General features: G+C 42.2%; 1 protein-coding gene across 2 annotated transcripts in view; it reads left to right on the top strand.

Moving 5' to 3' along the window:
- Window positions 1–19,587, top strand: part of LOC308676587 (WW domain-containing adapter protein with coiled-coil-like) — a 138,554-nt gene that overhangs the window by 64,986 nt on the left and 53,981 nt on the right. For both annotated transcript variants that reach the window (XM_081342466.1, XM_081342467.1), the window contains one exon: window positions 19,048–19,290. In XM_081342466.1, the coding sequence (XP_081198592.1) occupies window positions 19,048–19,290 (243 nt within the window). The remainder of the gene's footprint in view (window positions 1–19,047; window positions 19,291–19,587) is intronic.

Below are 19,587 nucleotides of genomic sequence, written 5' to 3'. Positions count from 1 at the left end.
TGGGCTATACTCGCCGTATAAGACTACCCCTCTTCCAACACACACCAAATAAAAATTAAAAAACATCAGATTTGATTTTAATATGGTAATTTTAATTCAAATGCTTATGACATGCAGGTACTTAGTAGGAAAACTGTCACTTATATACATAAGGCTGTTTGTCATCAAACATGTAAACATAAAACAGTGCAAGTGGATTAAACTTAATAATAATAATAAGAAGAAGAAGTTGGAAGGGACCTTGGAGGTCATCTAGTCCAACCCCCTGCTAAGGCAGGAAACCCTATACCATTTCAGACAAATGGCTGTCCAGTCTCTTCTTAAAAACTTCCAGTGTTGGAGCATTCACCACTTCTGGAGGCAGGTTGTTCCACTGGTTAATTGTTCTAACTGTCAGGAAGTTTCTCCTTAGTTCTAGGTTGCTTCTCTCCTTGACTAGTTTCCATCCATTGCTTCTTGTCCTGCTTTCAGGTGCTTTGGAGAATAGCTTGGCTCCCTCTTTTTTGTGGCAGCCCCTGAGATATTGGATCACTGCTATCATGTCACCCCTCACCCTTCTCTTCGTTAAACTACACATACCCAATTCCAGCAACCGTTTCCTATTTTCCTAATTCACTTTTTCACTTTTCCTAATTCACTCTAAAGCTTTCCCTGTGCAGAGCCTTAAGTAACACCAGCTGCCTGCAATTAGTGCAGGTTCGCATCCAACCAGGCTCAAGGTTGACTCAGCCTTCCATCCTTCCGAGGTAGGTAAAATGAGGACCCAGATTGTTGGGAGCAATAAGCTGACTTTGTAATAATGCTGCTTGTGGGGGGGGGGGAAGCTCTAATAAGCAGGCATATACATAGAATGAAGGCTATTGCTAAGCACATTGATTTGTGCTTTAAATTGTAAGTCGCCCTGAGTCTTCGGAGAAGGGCGGGATATAAATGGGATTAAAAAAACAAAAACAAATGGGAGATCCGCTCCAGGTTTTCCAGCCAGCCCGCCCAGTTCCTGAGTCAAATGTGTCCTTAGAGCTAAGCAGCTGCTCTGGCTGCTGCCTTCCCCACCTGCCTTTCAAGTTGGGATAGACTACAGCTGCTCTTCAACTTTAGAAGGAAAGACGCCCAGACCCCAGCCTGTAAAAAATCACAGACTACCGCTTCTTCTCCAATTGGTCCCGCTTTCCCTGCGCAGACTAAATGGGAGATCCGCTCCAGGTTTTCCAGCCAGCCCTGTCCCTAAAGTTTCAGCACCCGGCGTATAAGACGACCCCTGACTTTTGAGAAGATTTTCATGGGTTAAAAAGTCGTCTTATACGCCGGAAAATACGGTATTTCCTTTATTTCTGTTAAATTTTAATTCTGTTGTTTTGGTATAATTCTGTTGTTTCACTAACCTATTGTGATAGTTTTTGATTTTATTTCTGTTGTCTTACTGTACTCAATTATTTCAGTCTTACTACTTCCACTCCATTTTATGTTGCCAACACATTTGATAAGTGTTTCTTCAACTTAGCCATTAATAACATGTAAAAATGTACAGGGCCCATTAATGGAGTTTGTGAAAGCCCTGCTGGATCTTCCACTCTATTTTGATGAGAAACCATTGGTGGCGCACTCTTGTATATTCACTTACTTACTACATCAACCACCTCACATGTAATTGAATAACTCTACCTGAAGTGTGAACAGCCTGTGGTGATAGTAGTACTTGTGTCATGTGATCAAAATTCAGACACTCAGCAACTGACTCATATTTGTGATGTCCTGGGGTCATGTGATCACCTTTTGCAACCTTCTGACAAGCAAAGTCAATGGGGAATCCAGATTCACTTAACTGTGTTACTAATTTAACAAGTGCAGTGACTCACTTAACAACTGTGGCAAGAAAGGTTGTAAAATGGGGCAAAACTCACTTAACAAATGTCTCACTTAGCAACAGAAATTTTGGGCTCAATTGTTGTAAGTCAAGAACTACCTGTACAGAGTATGCCCATAGGTAAAGCATACTGTGTTAACACCATAAATTTATAATGGTGTCTTTTTCTAAGTAGTGGAACAGTTGGTGATAAAGTGGTAAGACAAAATTGCAAAGTTTTGAATAGTGTATATAGAATTCTGGATTCACATAGGAAGACAGAGTGAGTTCTTGACTAATCTAGCCAGCAGTAATCCAAGTATGACGCAGATAAGATATGAACCAAGGGCATGGCCTTCTCAGTTATGAGAAACCAATGGAATCTGCATATGTTACATAGAATGGAATGGAATGGAATAGAATAGAATAGAATAGCTGGAAGGGACCTTGGAGGTCTTCTAGTCCAGCCCCCTGCTCAAGCAGGAGAACCTGTACCATCTCAGACAGGTGAATGTCTAGTCTCTTCTTGAAAATCTCCAGTGATGGAGCGCCCACGATTTCTGGGAGTAAGCTGTTCCACTGGTTGATTGTCCTCACTGTCAGGAAGTTTCTCCTTAATTCCAGGTTGCTTCTCTCTTTGATCAGTTTCCAACCATGGTTTCTCGTCCTTCCCTCTGGTGTTTTAGTGAACAACCTGGCCCCCTCTGCCTTGTGGCAGCCCCTCAGATACTGGAACACTGCTATCACGTCTCCCCTATTTCTTCTTTTCTTTAGACTAGGCAAGCCCAAGTCCCGTAGCCATTCTTCATATGTTTTAGTCTCCAGGCCTTTGATCATCTTAGTTGCTCTTCTCTGAATTTTTTCCAATGACATAGCAGATTTTAAAACCAAGGTTTTAAAGGCAATATCACTGTTTTAGACTCCTAGGTTCTTCATACTTGGGGAGACCTGTAGTTGGCAGCCTTGAACTCAGTGAGAAACATGAAAAGGAGGGATGATCAGACTAGAACACAATATCTGCTTTACTTATGTTAAGTTTAAAACAGTGGAAGCACATATAATCTGAAATTGTGCCTAGGCAGTTAGAAATGCCCCTCATTATGTCCAGTAGAATAGGGACAGATGAATACTTCTGAAACTTGTCAGCATATGCATGGTAGTTGAATTTATAATACAAAATCAGCATAGAAGAAAAGCATATAAAGAAGATTAAAAAGGGACCCCCACACTGAGTCTGGAGGAATTCCTATTGACAAGTGGGAAAGCTGTAGAAATGAAACTCTTCTACAAAATGGAGAATATCCTGTAAAACAGGTTAGTTTGAAACCAGGTGAAATGTACCTACAGTTGCAAGAAAAAGTATGTGAACCCTTTGGGATTACGTGGAGTTTTGCATGAATTGGCCATAAAATGCACTCTAAACGTCATGTAAGTCACAACAATAGAAAAACACAGTCTGCTTAAAATAATACTACACAAACATTAGCTGTTGTCATGTTTTAATTGAACATAAGATGGAAACATTCACAGTGCAGGGTGGAAAAAGTATGTGAACCTTTGGACTTAATAACTGGTTGACCCTCCTTTGGCAGCAATAACCTCAACCAAACGTTTCCTGTAGTTGCAGATCAGACCTGCACAACGATCTGGAGTAATTTTGGACCACTCCTCTTCACAAAACTGTTTCAGTGTAGCAATATTCTTGGGATGTCTGGTGTGAATCGCTCTCTTAAGGTCATGCCACAGCATTTCAATCGGGTTGAGGTCAGGACTCTGACTGGGCCACTCCAGAAGGCGTATTCTGTTCTGTTGAAGCCATTGTTTTGTTGAATTACTTGTATGCTTTGGGTCATTGTCCCATTGTCTGCGGAGCTTCAGTTGGTGGACAGATGGTCGTACGTTTTCCTGCAAAATGTCCTGATAAACTCTGGAATTCATTTTCCCATCAGTGACAACAATCCGTCCAGGCCCTGAGGCAGCAAAGCAGCCCCAAACCATGATGCTCCCTCCGCCATGTTTTACAGTGGGGATGAGGTTTTGATGTTGGTGTGCTGTGCCTTTTTTTCTCCACACATAGTGTTGTGTGTTTTTCCCAAACTCAATTTTGGTTTCATCTGTCCACAGTATATTTTGCCAGTAGTGCTGTGGAACATCCAGGTGCTCTTTTGCAAACTTCAAACGTGCTGCAATATTTTTTTTGGACAGCAATGGCTTCCTCCGTGGTGTCCTCCCATGTACTCCATTCTTGTTTAATGTTTTCCTTATTGTAGATGTGTCAACAAAAATGTTAGCATGTGCCAGAGATTTCTGTAGGTCTTTAGCTGACACTCTAGGATTCTTCTTTACCTCATTAAGCATTATGCGCTGTGCTCTTGCAGTCATTTTTACAGGACGACCACGCCTAGGGAGAGTAGCAACAGTGCTAAACTTTCTCCATTTGTAGACAGTCTGTCTTACCGTGGACACATGAACATCAAGGGCACGGGTCGGCAACCCGCGGCTCCGGAGCCGCATGCGCTCCCAGCCGCCCGGTGCGCGCGCACCTCTTCGAACGGGCAGTGGTGCGCGCGCACCTCTCCAAATGGAGAGTGGCACCGCCCGTTTGGAGAGGTGCGTGCGCACCTCTCTGGTTGGAGGTGCGCGCGCACCTCCCCAAACCTTTGGAGAGGTGCGCGCGCACCTCCGCGCGAACGGGCAGCGGCGCCGCTTGTTGGGAAAGCTGCCGCGGCACGTTTGCAGGCTGCCGAAAGCGGCAGCTCTGCAAACGGGCTGCAGCAGCTTTCCCAACAAGCGGCGCCGCTGCCCATTCTCCTGCGGCTCCCAGCCGCCCGGTGCGCGCGCACCTCTTCGAACGGGCAGTGGTGCGCGCGCACCTCTCCAAATGGAGAGTGGCACCGCCCGTTTGGAGAGGTGCGCGCGCACCTCTCCGAATGGTCGGAGGTGCGCGTGCACCTCCCCAAACCTTTGGAGAGGTGCGCGCGCACCTCCGCGCGAACGGGCAGCGGCGCCGCTTGTTGGGAAAGCTGTCGCGGCACGTTTGCAGGCTGCCGAAAGCGGTAGCTCTGCAAACGGGCCGTCGCCGTCGCACAACCGGGAACCGGTTCCATCACACATAAAAAAAAGGCAACCGCGCGCGTCCGCACATGCGCAAGAAAAACCCATTTTGCGCATGCCGAAAACATTTTTTGCGCTTGCGCGTGCATGGACACACACACATGGCTCCCACTTTTTTTTATGTGTGATGGAACCGGTTCCCAGTGGCTCTTTTCCTTTTTCAGGTTGCCGACCCCTGGGCTAGGGGTTCACATACTTTTTCCACCCTGCACTGTGAATGTTTACATGTTATGTTCAATTAAAACATGACAACAGCTAATGTTTGTGTAGTATTATTTTAAGCAGACTGTGTTTTTCTATTGTTGTGACTTACATGACGTTTAGAGTGTATTTTATGGCCAATTCATACAAAACTCCACATAATCCCAAAGGGTTCACATACTTTTTCTTGCAACTGTATAGGGCCAAAGGAACTCAGTTGTACTACATAGTAAGATTTGGTGATCAAAGGTGCAGCTCTAACTGCTGATACCAATGATAGATTTTGCCTTGGCGACTAACAAGCTAGTATAGACTTGGTAGTCTATTCCGCATGAAAGCGTGATTGAAATAGGTCCATAAAGTTTCGGTAGAAAGTGAAGCAAGAACTGAGAGCTATTGTTTTATGAACCTTAGATAAAAAGCAAAGACACTGGGCAGGAGTTAGAAGAAATAGAAGGATCAAATGAAGGCAATTTTTAATCAAAGACAGATTTACTGTAAATATGTTTCCAACAGTTAGGAAAAAGAGCAGTGAGCATTGCCTGCTGCAATGAATTAAAGTAAACAGAAGACTTGCTGAAAGAATTCCTGCTTATTATTGGGAGTTTCCTATAATCCAGGGCTCTTCAAACCTGGCACTTTTATGACTTGTGGACTTCATCTCCCAGAATTCCTCAGCCAGGCACTGGCATTTGGGAGATGAAGTCCACAAGTCATAAAAGGGCCATGTTTGAAGACCCCTGCTATAATCTCATTCCAATCTCTGAATTTGAGTATAAGTAGTCCTTGATTTATAACAGTTCATTTAGTGACAGTTCAAAGTTACAACATCACTGAAAAAAGTGACATGACTATTTTTCACACTTATGACCATTTCAGCATCTCCATGGTCATGTGATTAAAACTCAGACACTTAGCAATTGACTCATATTTATGACAGTTGCAATGTCCTGGGGTCCTGTGATCACCTTTTGCAACCTTCTGACAAGCAAAGTAAATGGGGAAACCAGACTCACTTAACAACCATGATACTAACTTTACAACTGCAGTGATTCACTTACAGTAACTGTGGCAAGAAAGGTCATAAAATGGGGCAAAACTCACTTAACTGTTTCGCTTAATAGAAATTTTGGGCTCAGTTGTGGTAATAAGTCAAGGACTATCTGTATGATTACATAATTTTAGAGTTCACTATAGGTAAAAACTTATTTGCTGTTGGAGCCAGCTGATCTAGTTCCGTAGGAGTAGCTGAATTATAAACTGTTGTCAACATTTCACTTGATTTTGGTATAGATATATTAGTGTCAAACTCACCGCGTCATGTGATGTGCCGTGATGTATTACGACTTTTTTTGCATTGCCGGAGTTGGGATGGGCACGGCCTCCATATGATGCAACCGGCCCACGGGCCGGCAAGTTTGACACCCCTGTATTAGAACTTTTACAGAGAAGTGCCAATAATTGCAAATGATGTAAATGATGATGATGTCAGCATTTTACATACTGTCCTGAGAAGTCATGGGAGAACTTTTGAGAAGTCATGGGAGGGTTGGGTGTACCTTGAGTAAATTTGACAATATAGAGGTCAGATTCAGCATAAATTCAAATAATAAATATTAAGGATTTGCAATTTCCCCAATGCACCAGTGGAACATCAAGGTCTGCATGATAGCAAGAGGTAAATTTGAGTCCAAACACTAACATCAAACACATATACAAGAGCAACTACGTGTAACATCTAACTCTCTTTTATGTGGAATAATTACAGCCACACCCTTAGACCGTTTAACTCCTTAAAGGTGCTTTTACTCCATTATATAATATTGTCACCCAAATCAAGTTTAATCTCTAACACCCCTGTATTAGAACTTTTACAGAGAAGTGCCAATAATTGCAAATGATGTAAATGATGATGATGTCAGCATTTTACATACTGTCCTGAGAAGTCATGGGAGAACTTTTGAGAAGTCATGGGAGGGTTGGGTGTACCTTGAGTAAATTTGACAATATAGAGGTCAGATTCAGCATAAATTCAAATAATAAATATTAAGGATTTGCAATTTCCCCAAAGCACCAGTGGAACATCAAGGTCTGCATGATAGCAAGAGGTAAATTTGAGTAGATTGATCATTAGTATTAAGTGGCAGTAAATAACTCAGCCAAGCAACTTAAGGACAGTTCAGTTCTGCAGTCAGAAATTCAAATTAATAACATCTATTGAAGAGGTAGCTAAAGAGGACAAACATCTGCAGACTTGGTTTAATGTCAGACTCAGGCCTCTGCTTCTATCCTTAATAGATTATAATCTATCAGCAAATGTTTTTATACTTGCAGTATCATGTGGACTTTCTCTAAGGCAGGGGTGCCAAACTAGCGGCCCACGGCTAGATGTGTCACGCACAGGCCATGCTCACACTGGCTCCACAAACGCAAAAAAAAATCACGATATGTCACGTGACACAATTTAGTTTGACATCCATGCTCTAAGGCAGGGGTGTCAAACTGCCGGCCCATGGGCCGGACACATCATCCGGAAACCGCGCCCACCCCATTGCCAGCAATGGCAAAACTCTCCCAATATGTTGCGCGATGTCACATGACGTTGCAAGTTTGACATGTCTGCTCTAAGGGCAACAAAACAGTTAAATTAAGAAAGTCTTTTTGACAATAGAATCTTCCATGATACAGTTTAATTCACTTTGTCATATATATCATTACAAGTAGGAATTATTAATTAAATAACAATGAATATAAGCTGAAAATCTGGAATACTTTATCTTCTGAGGCTGTAATTTTTCTTTTTACTTTTTGTCCTAACCCAAAAGTGAGGAGCTATAGAGGATATAAAAAGTCTACACACCCCTGTTACACTGCAAGGTTTTTGAGATGTAAAAAAAATCAGACCAACATAAATCCCTTCAGAATTTTTTCCACCTTTAATATATATAAGCTGTACAACTCAAAAGCAAGCTGAAATCTTTAGGGAAAAAATAACAATAAAAACTTAAAATAACATAGTTGCATAACTACACAGCCTCTTATAAGTAGGGAGGTGACTGTGTTCAGAATTAACCAATCACATCCAAACTATGTTAAATAGTAGTACACACCTGTCATCAATTAAAGTGACTGATCAAGCCCATATAAAGTTCAGCTGTGCTAGTAGGATTTTTCTGACTTACTCAGTTGCTTCTTACAGCAAAAGCCATGGTCTGCAAAGAGCTTACAAAGCATCAAAGAGATCGCATTGTTGGAAGGTTATCAGTCAGGAGAAGGGTACAAAGACATTTCCAAGTCATTGGATATACCATGGAATATAGTGAAGAAAGTCATCAACAAGTAGAGAAGTAATGGCACAACAGTGTCATTACCAAGAACTGGATGTCCTTCCAAAATTGATGAAAAAGTAAGAAAAAAATTAGTCTGAGGCTGCCAACATTAAAGGAGCTGCAGGAATTTTGGGCAAGTATTGGGGTTGTGTACTACATGTGACAACAATCTCCTGTATTTTTCAAAGGTCTGGGCTGTGGGGTAGGGTGGCAAGACAGAAGCCTTTTCTTACAAAGCAAAACATCCAAGCCTGGCTACATTTTGCAAAAACCTACATCAAGTCTGGCAAAAGTATGTGGGAAAATGTGTTATGGTCTGATGAGACCAAGGTTGAACTTTGTGGGCATATTTCCCAAAAGTATGTTTGGTGTAATAGAACACTGAGCATCACCAAAAGTACAGCATGGTGGCAGCATAATGGTTTGGGGCTGTTTTTCTTTAGCTGGAATTGTGGCTTTAGTGAAGGTGGATGGAATTATGAACATTTCCAAGTATCAGTCCATTTTAGCACAAAAACCTTCAGGCCTTCTGCTAAAATGAAGATGAAGAGGAATTTCACCCTTCAGCATGACAATGACCTAAAGCATGTCTCCAAATCAACAAAAAAGTGGCTTCACCAGAAGAAGATCAAAGTTTTGGAATGGCCCAGCCAGAGCCTGGCCCTGAATCCACTTCAAAATCTGTGGGGTGACCTGAAGAGGGTTGTGCACAGGAGATACTCTTGCAATCTGACAGATTTGGAGTGCTTTTGCAAGGAAGAGTAGGCAAAGATTCCCAAGGCAAGATTTGCCATGCTGTTAGGCTGCTACCCCAAAAGACTGAATGCTGTCATAAAATCAAAAGGTTTGGATTTTATTACTGATTTATGTCCAGTCCAAGGCTATGCTTCCATATTGGTAGTAGTGGATCTTTTTATCAAAATGGCACATTTCATCCCTTGCAGGGTTCCCCACTGCAAAGAAACAGCTCAACTGTTTTGGACCATGTCTTTTTCTTTCTTTTTTTTACAAGTTTTATTAATTTTCTAATTTTACATCCAAATATTTATGAAGCAATGTGGTGATTGGATAGTCAAAAGTCCAATAACATCTTTTTGTACATAGCTCAGGGTACGTCAACAAAAATTCCCTCTCCAATTCCCTTAGTCACAATATCAAAATCAAATTAATACATTTCTGGTTGTGACACAGTTAATTAGAGCAATTATCAATACATTTTCACATATACTTATCCACATCCTGTTTCTAAGTTTTATCTAATTTCAATACACTGCTCCAAATTAGCCTATAGTATCTAAAAAAAACCTTAATTTTCGGGTAACCCACATTTCCCCTATTTCATTATATAGTAATTATCATATCTGAAATACGTACATTGTTCATTTAAGTGCATTCTTGTTTTATTTCAAATACATACTCTATTTGTCACCTTTGTAATTCATCAATGATTAACAAAGTATCTTTTGTTGTGTCATTCCAAGTTCTATAATATCATTCCAAGTTATGTTCTAGTAGGTAATTTTCATTCCCTTAGAAATCTAGGTCCTAAATATAAAATCAGTTTATATCTTTTAACAGTTCCCCTTGGCCCATTAAAAGAGATTTTAAGCTTTATTATTACAAATCCCAACATTAAGAAAAAAAACCATTTTTAAAATCTAACTCTAGCTTTCTTTTTGCGCCAGGCAGGCTTCCATATCATTGCCTTTAACTTCTCAAATGTGTCTCCCTTTCTTCCTACGCACGTTGTTTGAATCCACGGACACCATCCAGTTGTCAATTTTTCAAAGAGAGCGACTCCTTTATAATCATTGAATTGTCGCTGTAATAGATCAAATCTCCATGTCTGGCGTAGTATAGTTGTAATTAATTCAGTCTGGTCTTCTTCTTCCAATCCCATCTGGGTTAGGTAAGAGGTCATGTCCGGTGTTATAGTTATTGTTTGGTTGGTTAGATTCTTAATGTACTGTATTTGAAGGCCTTTGGCATCCTCAATCTTAGTATTGCTTTCTTCAGCTTCTGTTGTTTGTTGAATTGTAGGTTTTATAGTTGGAATCGAAGTTTGGGCATCAAGGCTCTCAGTAGATTGTACTTGTTGTTCTTTAGAGTCCCCTATTTTGTTGTTGATTTCCTCCTCTTCTGTTAGTTTTTGGGTTGTCAATTCATCATTTAAAGTCAAAGTTTCATTTGGTAGATTTAAGCTGTCAGATTTGTCTTTCAGTCTGGCTTTCATTTGTTCAGTCATTGCCAGGATTGTTTCAAGTATAAGTTTATAGTCAAGTGGTGGAATATATTCCTCCATTACTTTGATGTTTACAGATAGGTCTTTAGTGGACGCTATTTTGATAAGAGTCAGTGAATGTCCGCCTCCACTATTCCTAAAGGTTGTTTTCGGTGCTAGGTGTTCCCAATTCTTATCTTTGTTGTGATTCAGGGTCAGCCTGTGGGTCCGGCAGCCGGGTCGGATGACTCGGATGACTCAGACGAGGGGGAGGAGGAGGGTGTTGAAGACGAACTTGCTGATGATGGCTTGGAGGCTTCGCAGAGCCCCCAGCCAGGCCCCTCTTCTCAGCTGCGCGAGCCCGACAGTGCGGATGATGATGACCCACAGCTGGCCCTGTTCAAGGACGCCCGACGCAGGAGGCAGTCAAGCAGGAGCAAGCAGAGAAAGGCTGTGGGACTCCTCGGAAGGAGGCACAGGGAGGCCACGCCCTGAACTCTAATAAAGGGAGTGTTTGGGGAAGGGCTGGTTGCTGAAAGCAACCGCTCCATTTGAGGTTCAAAGTTCCGATATCTTGTTTCATGTTCTGTTGTTTGTTTGTGAATTAAACTTGGCAGACGTTTTCCAGCCTCAGACGTTTTCCAGCCTCTGCCGTTTGTACAGGGGTTGCCTTTCTGCAAGGCCGGTAGCAGGCTGGTACAGAACAATCTTTAAAGATAATGTCAAGGACAAATCTGTGTTACAGCCAGATCTCAAAATAAAGAAAAGGTTTACTTGCTATACCATGTTTCGCCACAAGATGTCATCAATAGAATGTAAAATCTTTTCCCAGACTAATATGAGGCTTTTATCCAATTAATCCATTTTTTTCTTTTCCCCTTCTTTCACAGCTTAAGCAGTAAACAGGGTAGTAGGTCCCTGCAGAAATAAGAACTTTTTAGTGCCCCCAAAATTCCAGAAGTACAAATAAGGTTGCTTGATTATTTAGCTTAGTCATTTGATTTCTTTTGAGGCTTTAAAATTTTGGTTCCCCAAGTAAGCAGTCGTCGATCTTTTAAGAGAGGGGGAGGAGATTTTCAGAAGAGTCCCACAGGAAAGTAATTGGGGAAATAAGAAAGGTAAGGTCTCAGCCAAATCCTCCAGATTGCTTCGTTGTGCTTGATGGTGATTTTGGCTTTCAGCAGGGAACGGCTTAATGATCGGCCATGTTGATGGCCGATCTCTTCTTTGGGCCAGAGGAGCTGCTCCGGATCAAACGGAGGGCTGCCACCCTTCCGCGATCACAGGGAGGGCCTCCTCACGGTGTTCGCCCCTCCAAGGCAACTTTCAACCCTTTTCAGGGTCCTCCAAGGAAGAAAGACCGGATGGCCAGGAGACCGTCCTTCCCGCATGTCCGGACCATGTCGTTTTCTATAGAGGCATGGTTTCAAGACTTTTTATCAGTGGCAGTCAATCTACCTCCATGTTTTGGAAAGCACTGTTTTATCTTTTGAGGGTCCAGGTCTCCCAGTCATCTGCCCACCACCCTGCAACTAATGGTGAGGCTGAGAAAACCTGATGTAGCAGTGTTTGAGATGTTACTGTACCTACAGATGGGATAACTGGCCCTCACTGATCACCTTCACACAGTTCTTTTTTACAGTAATGCACTCTGCAGATCAATTTCTATGACCCCCTTTCAGGTATTTTATGGCAGACACCCTAGGGTGCTGCTGGCTGTGCCATAGAAGAGCACTGTCCCAGGAGTAGTGGATTATTTACAAGAACAGCTGACAACCTAGGCCCTCTTGAAACAGCAGCTAGACCATGCTAAACTGTCTCACATGAGGTCTACAGATTCCCATCCACAGGAAGGACTGCCAATTGCTTAAGGGGACAAAGTGTGGCTATCTGCCAAATTCCTGGTTTCTTCCCTCTAAGAAGCTTGATGCAAAGTTTGTGGGGCCTTTTAAGGTTCTCAAGCAGATTAATGCTATGGCCTTTCATTTGCAATTGCCACCCTCCATGAATGTTTACCTAGTTTTTCATCATTCATTGCTGGTCATGGTAGCCCTTTCTAGCCCTTTACATTCGCGGCACCTGCTGCCACCACCAATTGTGAAAGGTGAGAAGTACTAAGTTGCAGAAACTCTTAAGAGAAGGGGCAAATGCCTGCAGTACATAACCCTTGGTGGGGCTACTGAGAGTCAGACTGTTCCTAGGAAAATGCCAGATACATATATGTTCCTGACTTGATGTGGCAATTCCACCAGCATTTCCCAGACCAGCCCAGGCCATCCAAATTCCCAACTCCCTGCCTGGTACTGGAACCTAGTGGGGAACCTGTAAATGAAGGGGTTAACCTGGCAGAGGGGAACACTCCAGAGGGGTACCCTCCAGAGGGGTGCATGGTGATCGATCCATTTCTGGTCATTTCCCAAGCGAGAGGGGGGAAGAATCTAAATTATGTAGATGTTTTGCAAAACGTCATCTCGTACAGCGGATTCTTCAGATTTGGGGGAAGAGGAGTTCTTTGAATTGGCTTCACTCCCACCCCTCCCAAGTTCCTTGTGAGATGACTTGGAAGAGGGAGGGGGTGATGTTGGAGAGCAACTGTCCCCATCAGGAGGAGGGCTCAAGTGGGGAATTAGCCTGGACACACTTATGTAAACACAAGAGGGCAAGGTCTGACCTCCACCACCCCAATATCTTTTGAGCCGTATCTAATCTTTCTCAGATGAAAGGTGCCAGTCTGGGAAGATTCCTGTATTATAGGCAGAGAACAATAAAGTAGCTAGTATAAACTCCATGTGTGGGTCTGGTTGTTCATGTCTGACATTTCCCTTTGAAATTGCATCACATAAATATCTTCCTATGTGCAACCCTTTTCATTTGGTAAATCCAAAAATCATTAACTTGGTTCTATTCATTTTCAGTGAGAAGTCCATAAAAGATTTCCAGTATTTTGTAAAAGTACTTATTGTATTATCAGTGATCAAACAAGATGTGGCAAAGTGGTTAGAATGCAGTATTGCAGGCTAACTTACTGTTCACTGCCTAGAGTTTGATTCTGACTGGCTCAAGGTTGACTCAGCCTTCCATCCTTCCGTAGTCGGTAAAATGAGGACCCAGATTGTTGGGGGCAATATGCTGACTCTGTAAACCGCTTAGAGAGGTTTGTAAAGCACTATGAAGTAGTATATAAGTCTAAGTGCTATTGCTATTTTCTATTCCTTTCTCTTGCATAGCATTCTGGCATTATTAATCCTTAACTTGGCATTAAGTTGTTATAGAATCTGATTTCCACCCATTTCTTCCCATCCTAATTTTAAGACTTCAACAGCCCTCTCCTACTATTTTCACCAAGTTCTAGAATTACTCTTGGTCTCAATATTCTTTCTCTTGTAAATCCAGTAGTAATCCATTAACTGCTTAATTTTTCATCTCCTAATATTTGTATTTCCTCTTTTTATTGTTTCTATTTTATTTTCAAAAATTTCTACCTTGACCTTAATTTATTCCACCTCTCCACTTAGTTCTGCAGAGTCTTCAAACTTACTCTTCATCTCTTATCTCTTCTAAATGGTGCAATCACACAGGCAGTTATTGGTGCTATTTTAGCTGTAACATTCTTTCCCAATTCCTCAAAGATCCTTTGGAATACCACAAGTATAATACTTTTTCTGTCACTGTAAGTTTTACTACTTTTCCAATAGCTGTTTCAGTTCAGAAAGGTGGAATAAAAGTAAAAGAGGGACTTCCCCCTCCTTTCTCTAAATGTTAAGTCTTTAGCCTCATTCAGCTCACCCTAGTTCTGCAGTCAGATGATCTTACCAACTTTCCCATATGTTTTGTTTTGCATAGCTGTCAATTGTTACCCCCAATTAGTTCAAATCAAACTCTTTACTATGGAGATGTACCATATATTAACTTTTTACTTGTTTTAAAGATATTTTAAAATCAGTAAATCAAAATTCAACTGTCCTATCAGCCCATTTTAAACTTTTTAAATTTAAACTCTTGCAAGCTTTTTGCTTTTAGTTTTCAATCCTTTAAATTGTTCCTTTGCTCTTATCTTTAATCTGGGATGAAGGATCACTCACCAGGTACTTTGATTGCTATGCTGCATTGAAGATCTCTCTTTAACTTAGAAATAAATATTTGTCCAAACCCAGTGTCCTTTTACAGGCTCTACGATTGTGAGCTCGCTATGTCTCCCACAGTCCCTGACGCTCAAGACTCACAAAGAGCCCACAGAACCTCTTTGGATCTTGTGGGCTTTCTCGTGAGGAGTAGCCTTTTTTAGTGCAATTAGGCAGTCTCCTGGCCTCTCCTTATTCTGAGCAGCGCTGTTGACCCAGCCTTAACGCCTGGCCAATGGTCTTCACCACAGCATCATCTCCGCTGTGCATGGAGGCACATCAGTCTTGTTATTTTTCATCTACCTGGCATGAGTATTGGAATCTTAAGTGGTACAGAACTTTTCAAAGCCAGATTGTTAATTCAGGTGTGCTCTTCTACCCTTAGAGTAGTGGATATTGGTTCACCAGCCTCAGCTCCAGACTTTTGTTCCCAAGAAACACGATTCAAGTGCATCAAGTGAAAGTGGGGTGCCCCCCTCCCTTTCTGTAGTTCACAACTACAAAGTGCTAAACTCATTGACAGTCAGAAACCACTATCCGCTGCCATTAATTCCAGATCTTTTAAATAGACTGCAAAAGGCATGCATTTTCTCTAGATTGGACCTCTACAATCTCATTAGGATTAAAGAGAACCACAAATACTTAACTGCCTTCAACACCAGGTATGGCAAATTTGAATACACTGTCATCCTGTTAGGGTTAGTAAACATGGGCAGTGTTTTCCAAACATATGAACCAAGTTTTCTCTGATCTCCTTGATAAATTTGTAGTATTTTACCTGGAAGAGATTCTGATTTATTCTGAGAAATCCCTGCACATAGAACACATCCAGACAGTCCTCATTAGTTTAAGAGACAACCATCTCTTTGCCAAACCAGAAAAATGTGGCTTTGATTTGAAACAGACATTTTGGGGTACCATATCCCCACAACCAGTATCCAGATGGATTTCCAGAAAATCAGAGCAGTGCTGGACTGGCAAGCCCCATGCACAGCCAAAGACATTCAGTTTCCTGGGCTTTGTTAACTTGTACAGAAGAATTATTCCCACGTTCACTCACAAGGTCAAACCACTTACCCACCTGACAAAAAGAATTAAATTTGCTTGGATCCACACACACCAGACTGCATTTGAGGAATTAAAGCAGCATTTTGCCTGCCAAGCCTTATTTCCGCATCCGGACCCACCAAAGAGATTTGTAGTTCAAACGGATGCTTCAGATGCAGCCATCAGTGGTCTTTCAACAAGAAGGTGAGGAGGACAAATACCTGTTGCCCTGTGCTTTCTTCTCAAGAGCTTTGACTACCCCAGAATGGAACTATGACATTTTTAACACGGAGCACTTGGAGGTAAAATCTGTCTTCCCAAAATGGAGACACTTCATGGAAGGCATGTGTTTTCCCATAGAGGTCAACACAGACTGTAAGAATCTACATATCCTGCAACAGACCAAGCCACTTTCCCCCAGACATATTAGAGTCAATTCTCACACTTCAATTTTTACATCCAATATGTCCCAGGTGCAAAGAACTTGATGCCAGATGTTCTTTCTCTCAAACTCAACATGCTCTACTGGCCACAACAATTTTATAGCCTTCCTATTTCTGGCTACCACCACACTCACCACCCACTGAGGTTGCAGGCAACCCACCCACACCAGGACTTGTCCACCAAAATGAAGGCACAGAAATCTGGACCACTTCTCCTGGGCCTGAATGGATGACCTCAAGGAAGCCTCAGCAGGTACTGTATCCCTATTTGCAGTGGAGGGAAGAGCTTTGAAGCACAAAGGCAAAGTAGTAGTCCCCCCTCCTTTGCAGGGAAGAGGTTTTTCAACTTTGCCACGAGAATTAGTCAGCAGGGGCATAGGGGAGTGTTCAAAACTGCACAGAACATTGAAACTGGGTGGCCTAAGATATCAGCAGACATCAAGGACTACGTGGCATCTTGCCACACATGCAGAAAGGCCAAGCCCCTCCACCAGAAGCCAGCAAAACTCTTGCAACCCCTCCCCACACACCCCTGGCAATGGCATACAGTCTCTCTCGACTTCATATTGATTTACTCCCCATCCAAGGCTTCACAGCCATTTTGGTGGTGGTAGATCTTTTCACCAAGACAGCTCATTTCATACCCTGCAAGGGCTTACCCAATGCCAAAAAACAGCCCAGCTTTTCCTAGACCACGTATTTTGCTATCATGGAATGGTGTCAACACTGCTTTCAGACAGAGGCTCACAGTTCCAATCCAAATTTTGGAAGGCACTATTCCAGCTTTTGAATGACCAAGTCACCCTATCTCCTGCCCACCACCCAGCCACAAATGGTGAAACAGAGACAACTAACCAGTTGCTCCAACAATATTTGAGATGTTATTGTACCTACAGCCAAGACAACTGGCCATCATTGTTTCCCCAGCAGAATTTCCTTATATTAACTGTCTCCGCACATTGATTTCAATGACACCCTTTCAAACTGTATGGCGCACACCTGAAAGTTGCCAAATCACCCCGTACAAGACTCCTCCGTCCTAGGAGATGTTGACTTCTTACAGGAGCAGCTCACTACCCAAGCCTTATTGGAGCAGCAGCTCGACCAAGCATAGCAGTCTTACAAGAAGGCTGTGGATGCCCACTGATGAGAGGGGGCACCAATAGCAGTAGGGGACAAGGTCTGGCTCTCTACCAAGTTTTTAGCATTCTCAAAACTTTCCAAGAAACTAGACGCTAAATTGGTTAGGCCATTCAAGGTTCTCTGACAGATCAGTCCCATCACCTTCCATCTCCAATTGCCTCCCTCTATGAAAGTGCATCCGGTTTTTCATCAATCTTTGCTGTTTAAGGATGCGCCCCCAGCACTCTGCAATGCCAGTACCCCCCTCCCCACAGCCCCCGCCACCAGTCTCTGTGGAGAGAGAAACAATACGAGGTGGAGGAAATCTTGGACTCTATACACAGAGGCAAAGAAATTTAGTATTTGATTCATTGGAAAGGCTACCCTGTTGCTGATCGCTCCTGGGAAAACTCAATGGTATGTTCATGCGCCGGATTTAGTTCACCAGTTTCACCTATCCTTCCCTGAGAAATTACGACCACCCAAGCTTCCAGACCTCCGCTCTGTACCACCTGATGAAGGAGTTAACCAGCCTCTCTGGATCACTCCGGGGGGTGGGACACTTGGTTATGATGGGCCTTCCACCTCTTGCCTTCAACTCCTGGACAGGGGAGGGACCTTCTAATGCTGTTTCTGTGTTTCAGCAACTGCCACCTGGCTCACCAGCTGCTTCATAAGTGAGGAAGGAAGATTCCTTTGAGACTGCTTCCCTCCCGCCCTTGCCAAGTTCCCAGGAGAACTCCAACTTTGAAGAAACTTTGCAGTAGGGGGGAGAACAGCTTCAAAGAGGCCATGGAGGAGGGAGGGGACCAGGTTGGAGTGGGGAGCAATGTAGGAGATGATCAGACGGAGCCCGAGGGCAGGGTCAAGCAAAACAGTTTGGAGTCACTATGTTTCCACAAGAGACCTAATCCACCCCCCATGATTTCTGTTGTGTGTCTGTCTAGCGCCAATTTGACTTGACCATTAGTAGATTAGATTCTTGAGTATAGGTAGCATGAAATAAACTTTTAGTGCTTTGAACTCTACTCCTGTTCCTTGTTTCTTGTGTCTGACATTCCAACTTATATGAGTAAAACCAAGAAGTTTATAAATTTTTGTAACAGGCGAAAGAGTCACTGAATAAAATAAAGATTTGTTCATATTTTTATGTATTCTGAAAACTTTGATATTATCTTATCAAACTTTTATTCTGAATCAGTTGATTTTGTCTATGGATGTTGCTTATTACTGCTTTCTGCTCGTATAATTTGCTGTCATCCGATGTATGTTTTATGTTGAATTTTACTCTATAGCATTCTCTTTGTTCAGTTATATAATCATTTTAGAATAAGCAGAAGGAAAACTGATAATCTTTCAAAATATTTTTATACACCTTGTCTCCCCAGAGCATTATTTCCTTTCATAGTGTTCAGATGAGGAGCAGAAGAAACAGAAATGGTGACAGGAGGTCATATTTCACGGAAGCAACTTTATTTCCTTAAAACCCATCTCCCCATACCTTATGAAAGGGTCGAGATTCAATTTCCAGCCTTCCTCTAACTGATGTATGGTAGGTGAGAGCAGTGGTTTTTTTGGAAAAAGCAACTTTTTTTTTCATTTTCAGAATCTTTGTCTATGGACAAGTCTCTATCCCACTCATGTACAACTTCTACACCATGTGTTTCTGGATTAAACCTACTTTCTGCACCAGCTTCATCTGCTTCTACTGTCCCTGTTTCACCTGTCTCACAATCACCAATTCCTCCATTACTTCAGGACCCCAATCTCCTTCGACAGTTACTACCTGCTCTTCAAGCCACCTTGCAGCTTAATAATTCTAGCATAGATGTATCCAAAATAAATGAAGGTAGGTTGAGTTTTTTAATTATTGAAATATATTGATTGGGAAATTTTACTTTTCTAAGAGGATACAGTATTAAAAATTGAATATATTGTAAGAAGTTTGTAAAAGACAATTTTTGGTTAATTATATTCTGTATTAAGATAGTGCTATGTAATGTCTGGCAACAGGTGTTGAACCCAGTATTTGCACAGGAATTGTGGGAAAGGGAACAGAAACTTAAAAGTTGAATTCTACTCTCAATTGTCTTACAGAAAACACCTCTTTTTGTTCTTTCCCTCTTAAAGACATAATGTTCCATCT

The sequence above is a fragment of the Vipera berus genome (assembly GCF_964194415.1).
Source record: "Vipera berus genome assembly, chromosome: W".
NCBI classification, from domain to species: Eukaryota; Metazoa; Chordata; class Lepidosauria; order Squamata; family Viperidae; genus Vipera; species Vipera berus.
This window is presented reverse-complemented; position numbering and strand designations above follow the sequence as displayed.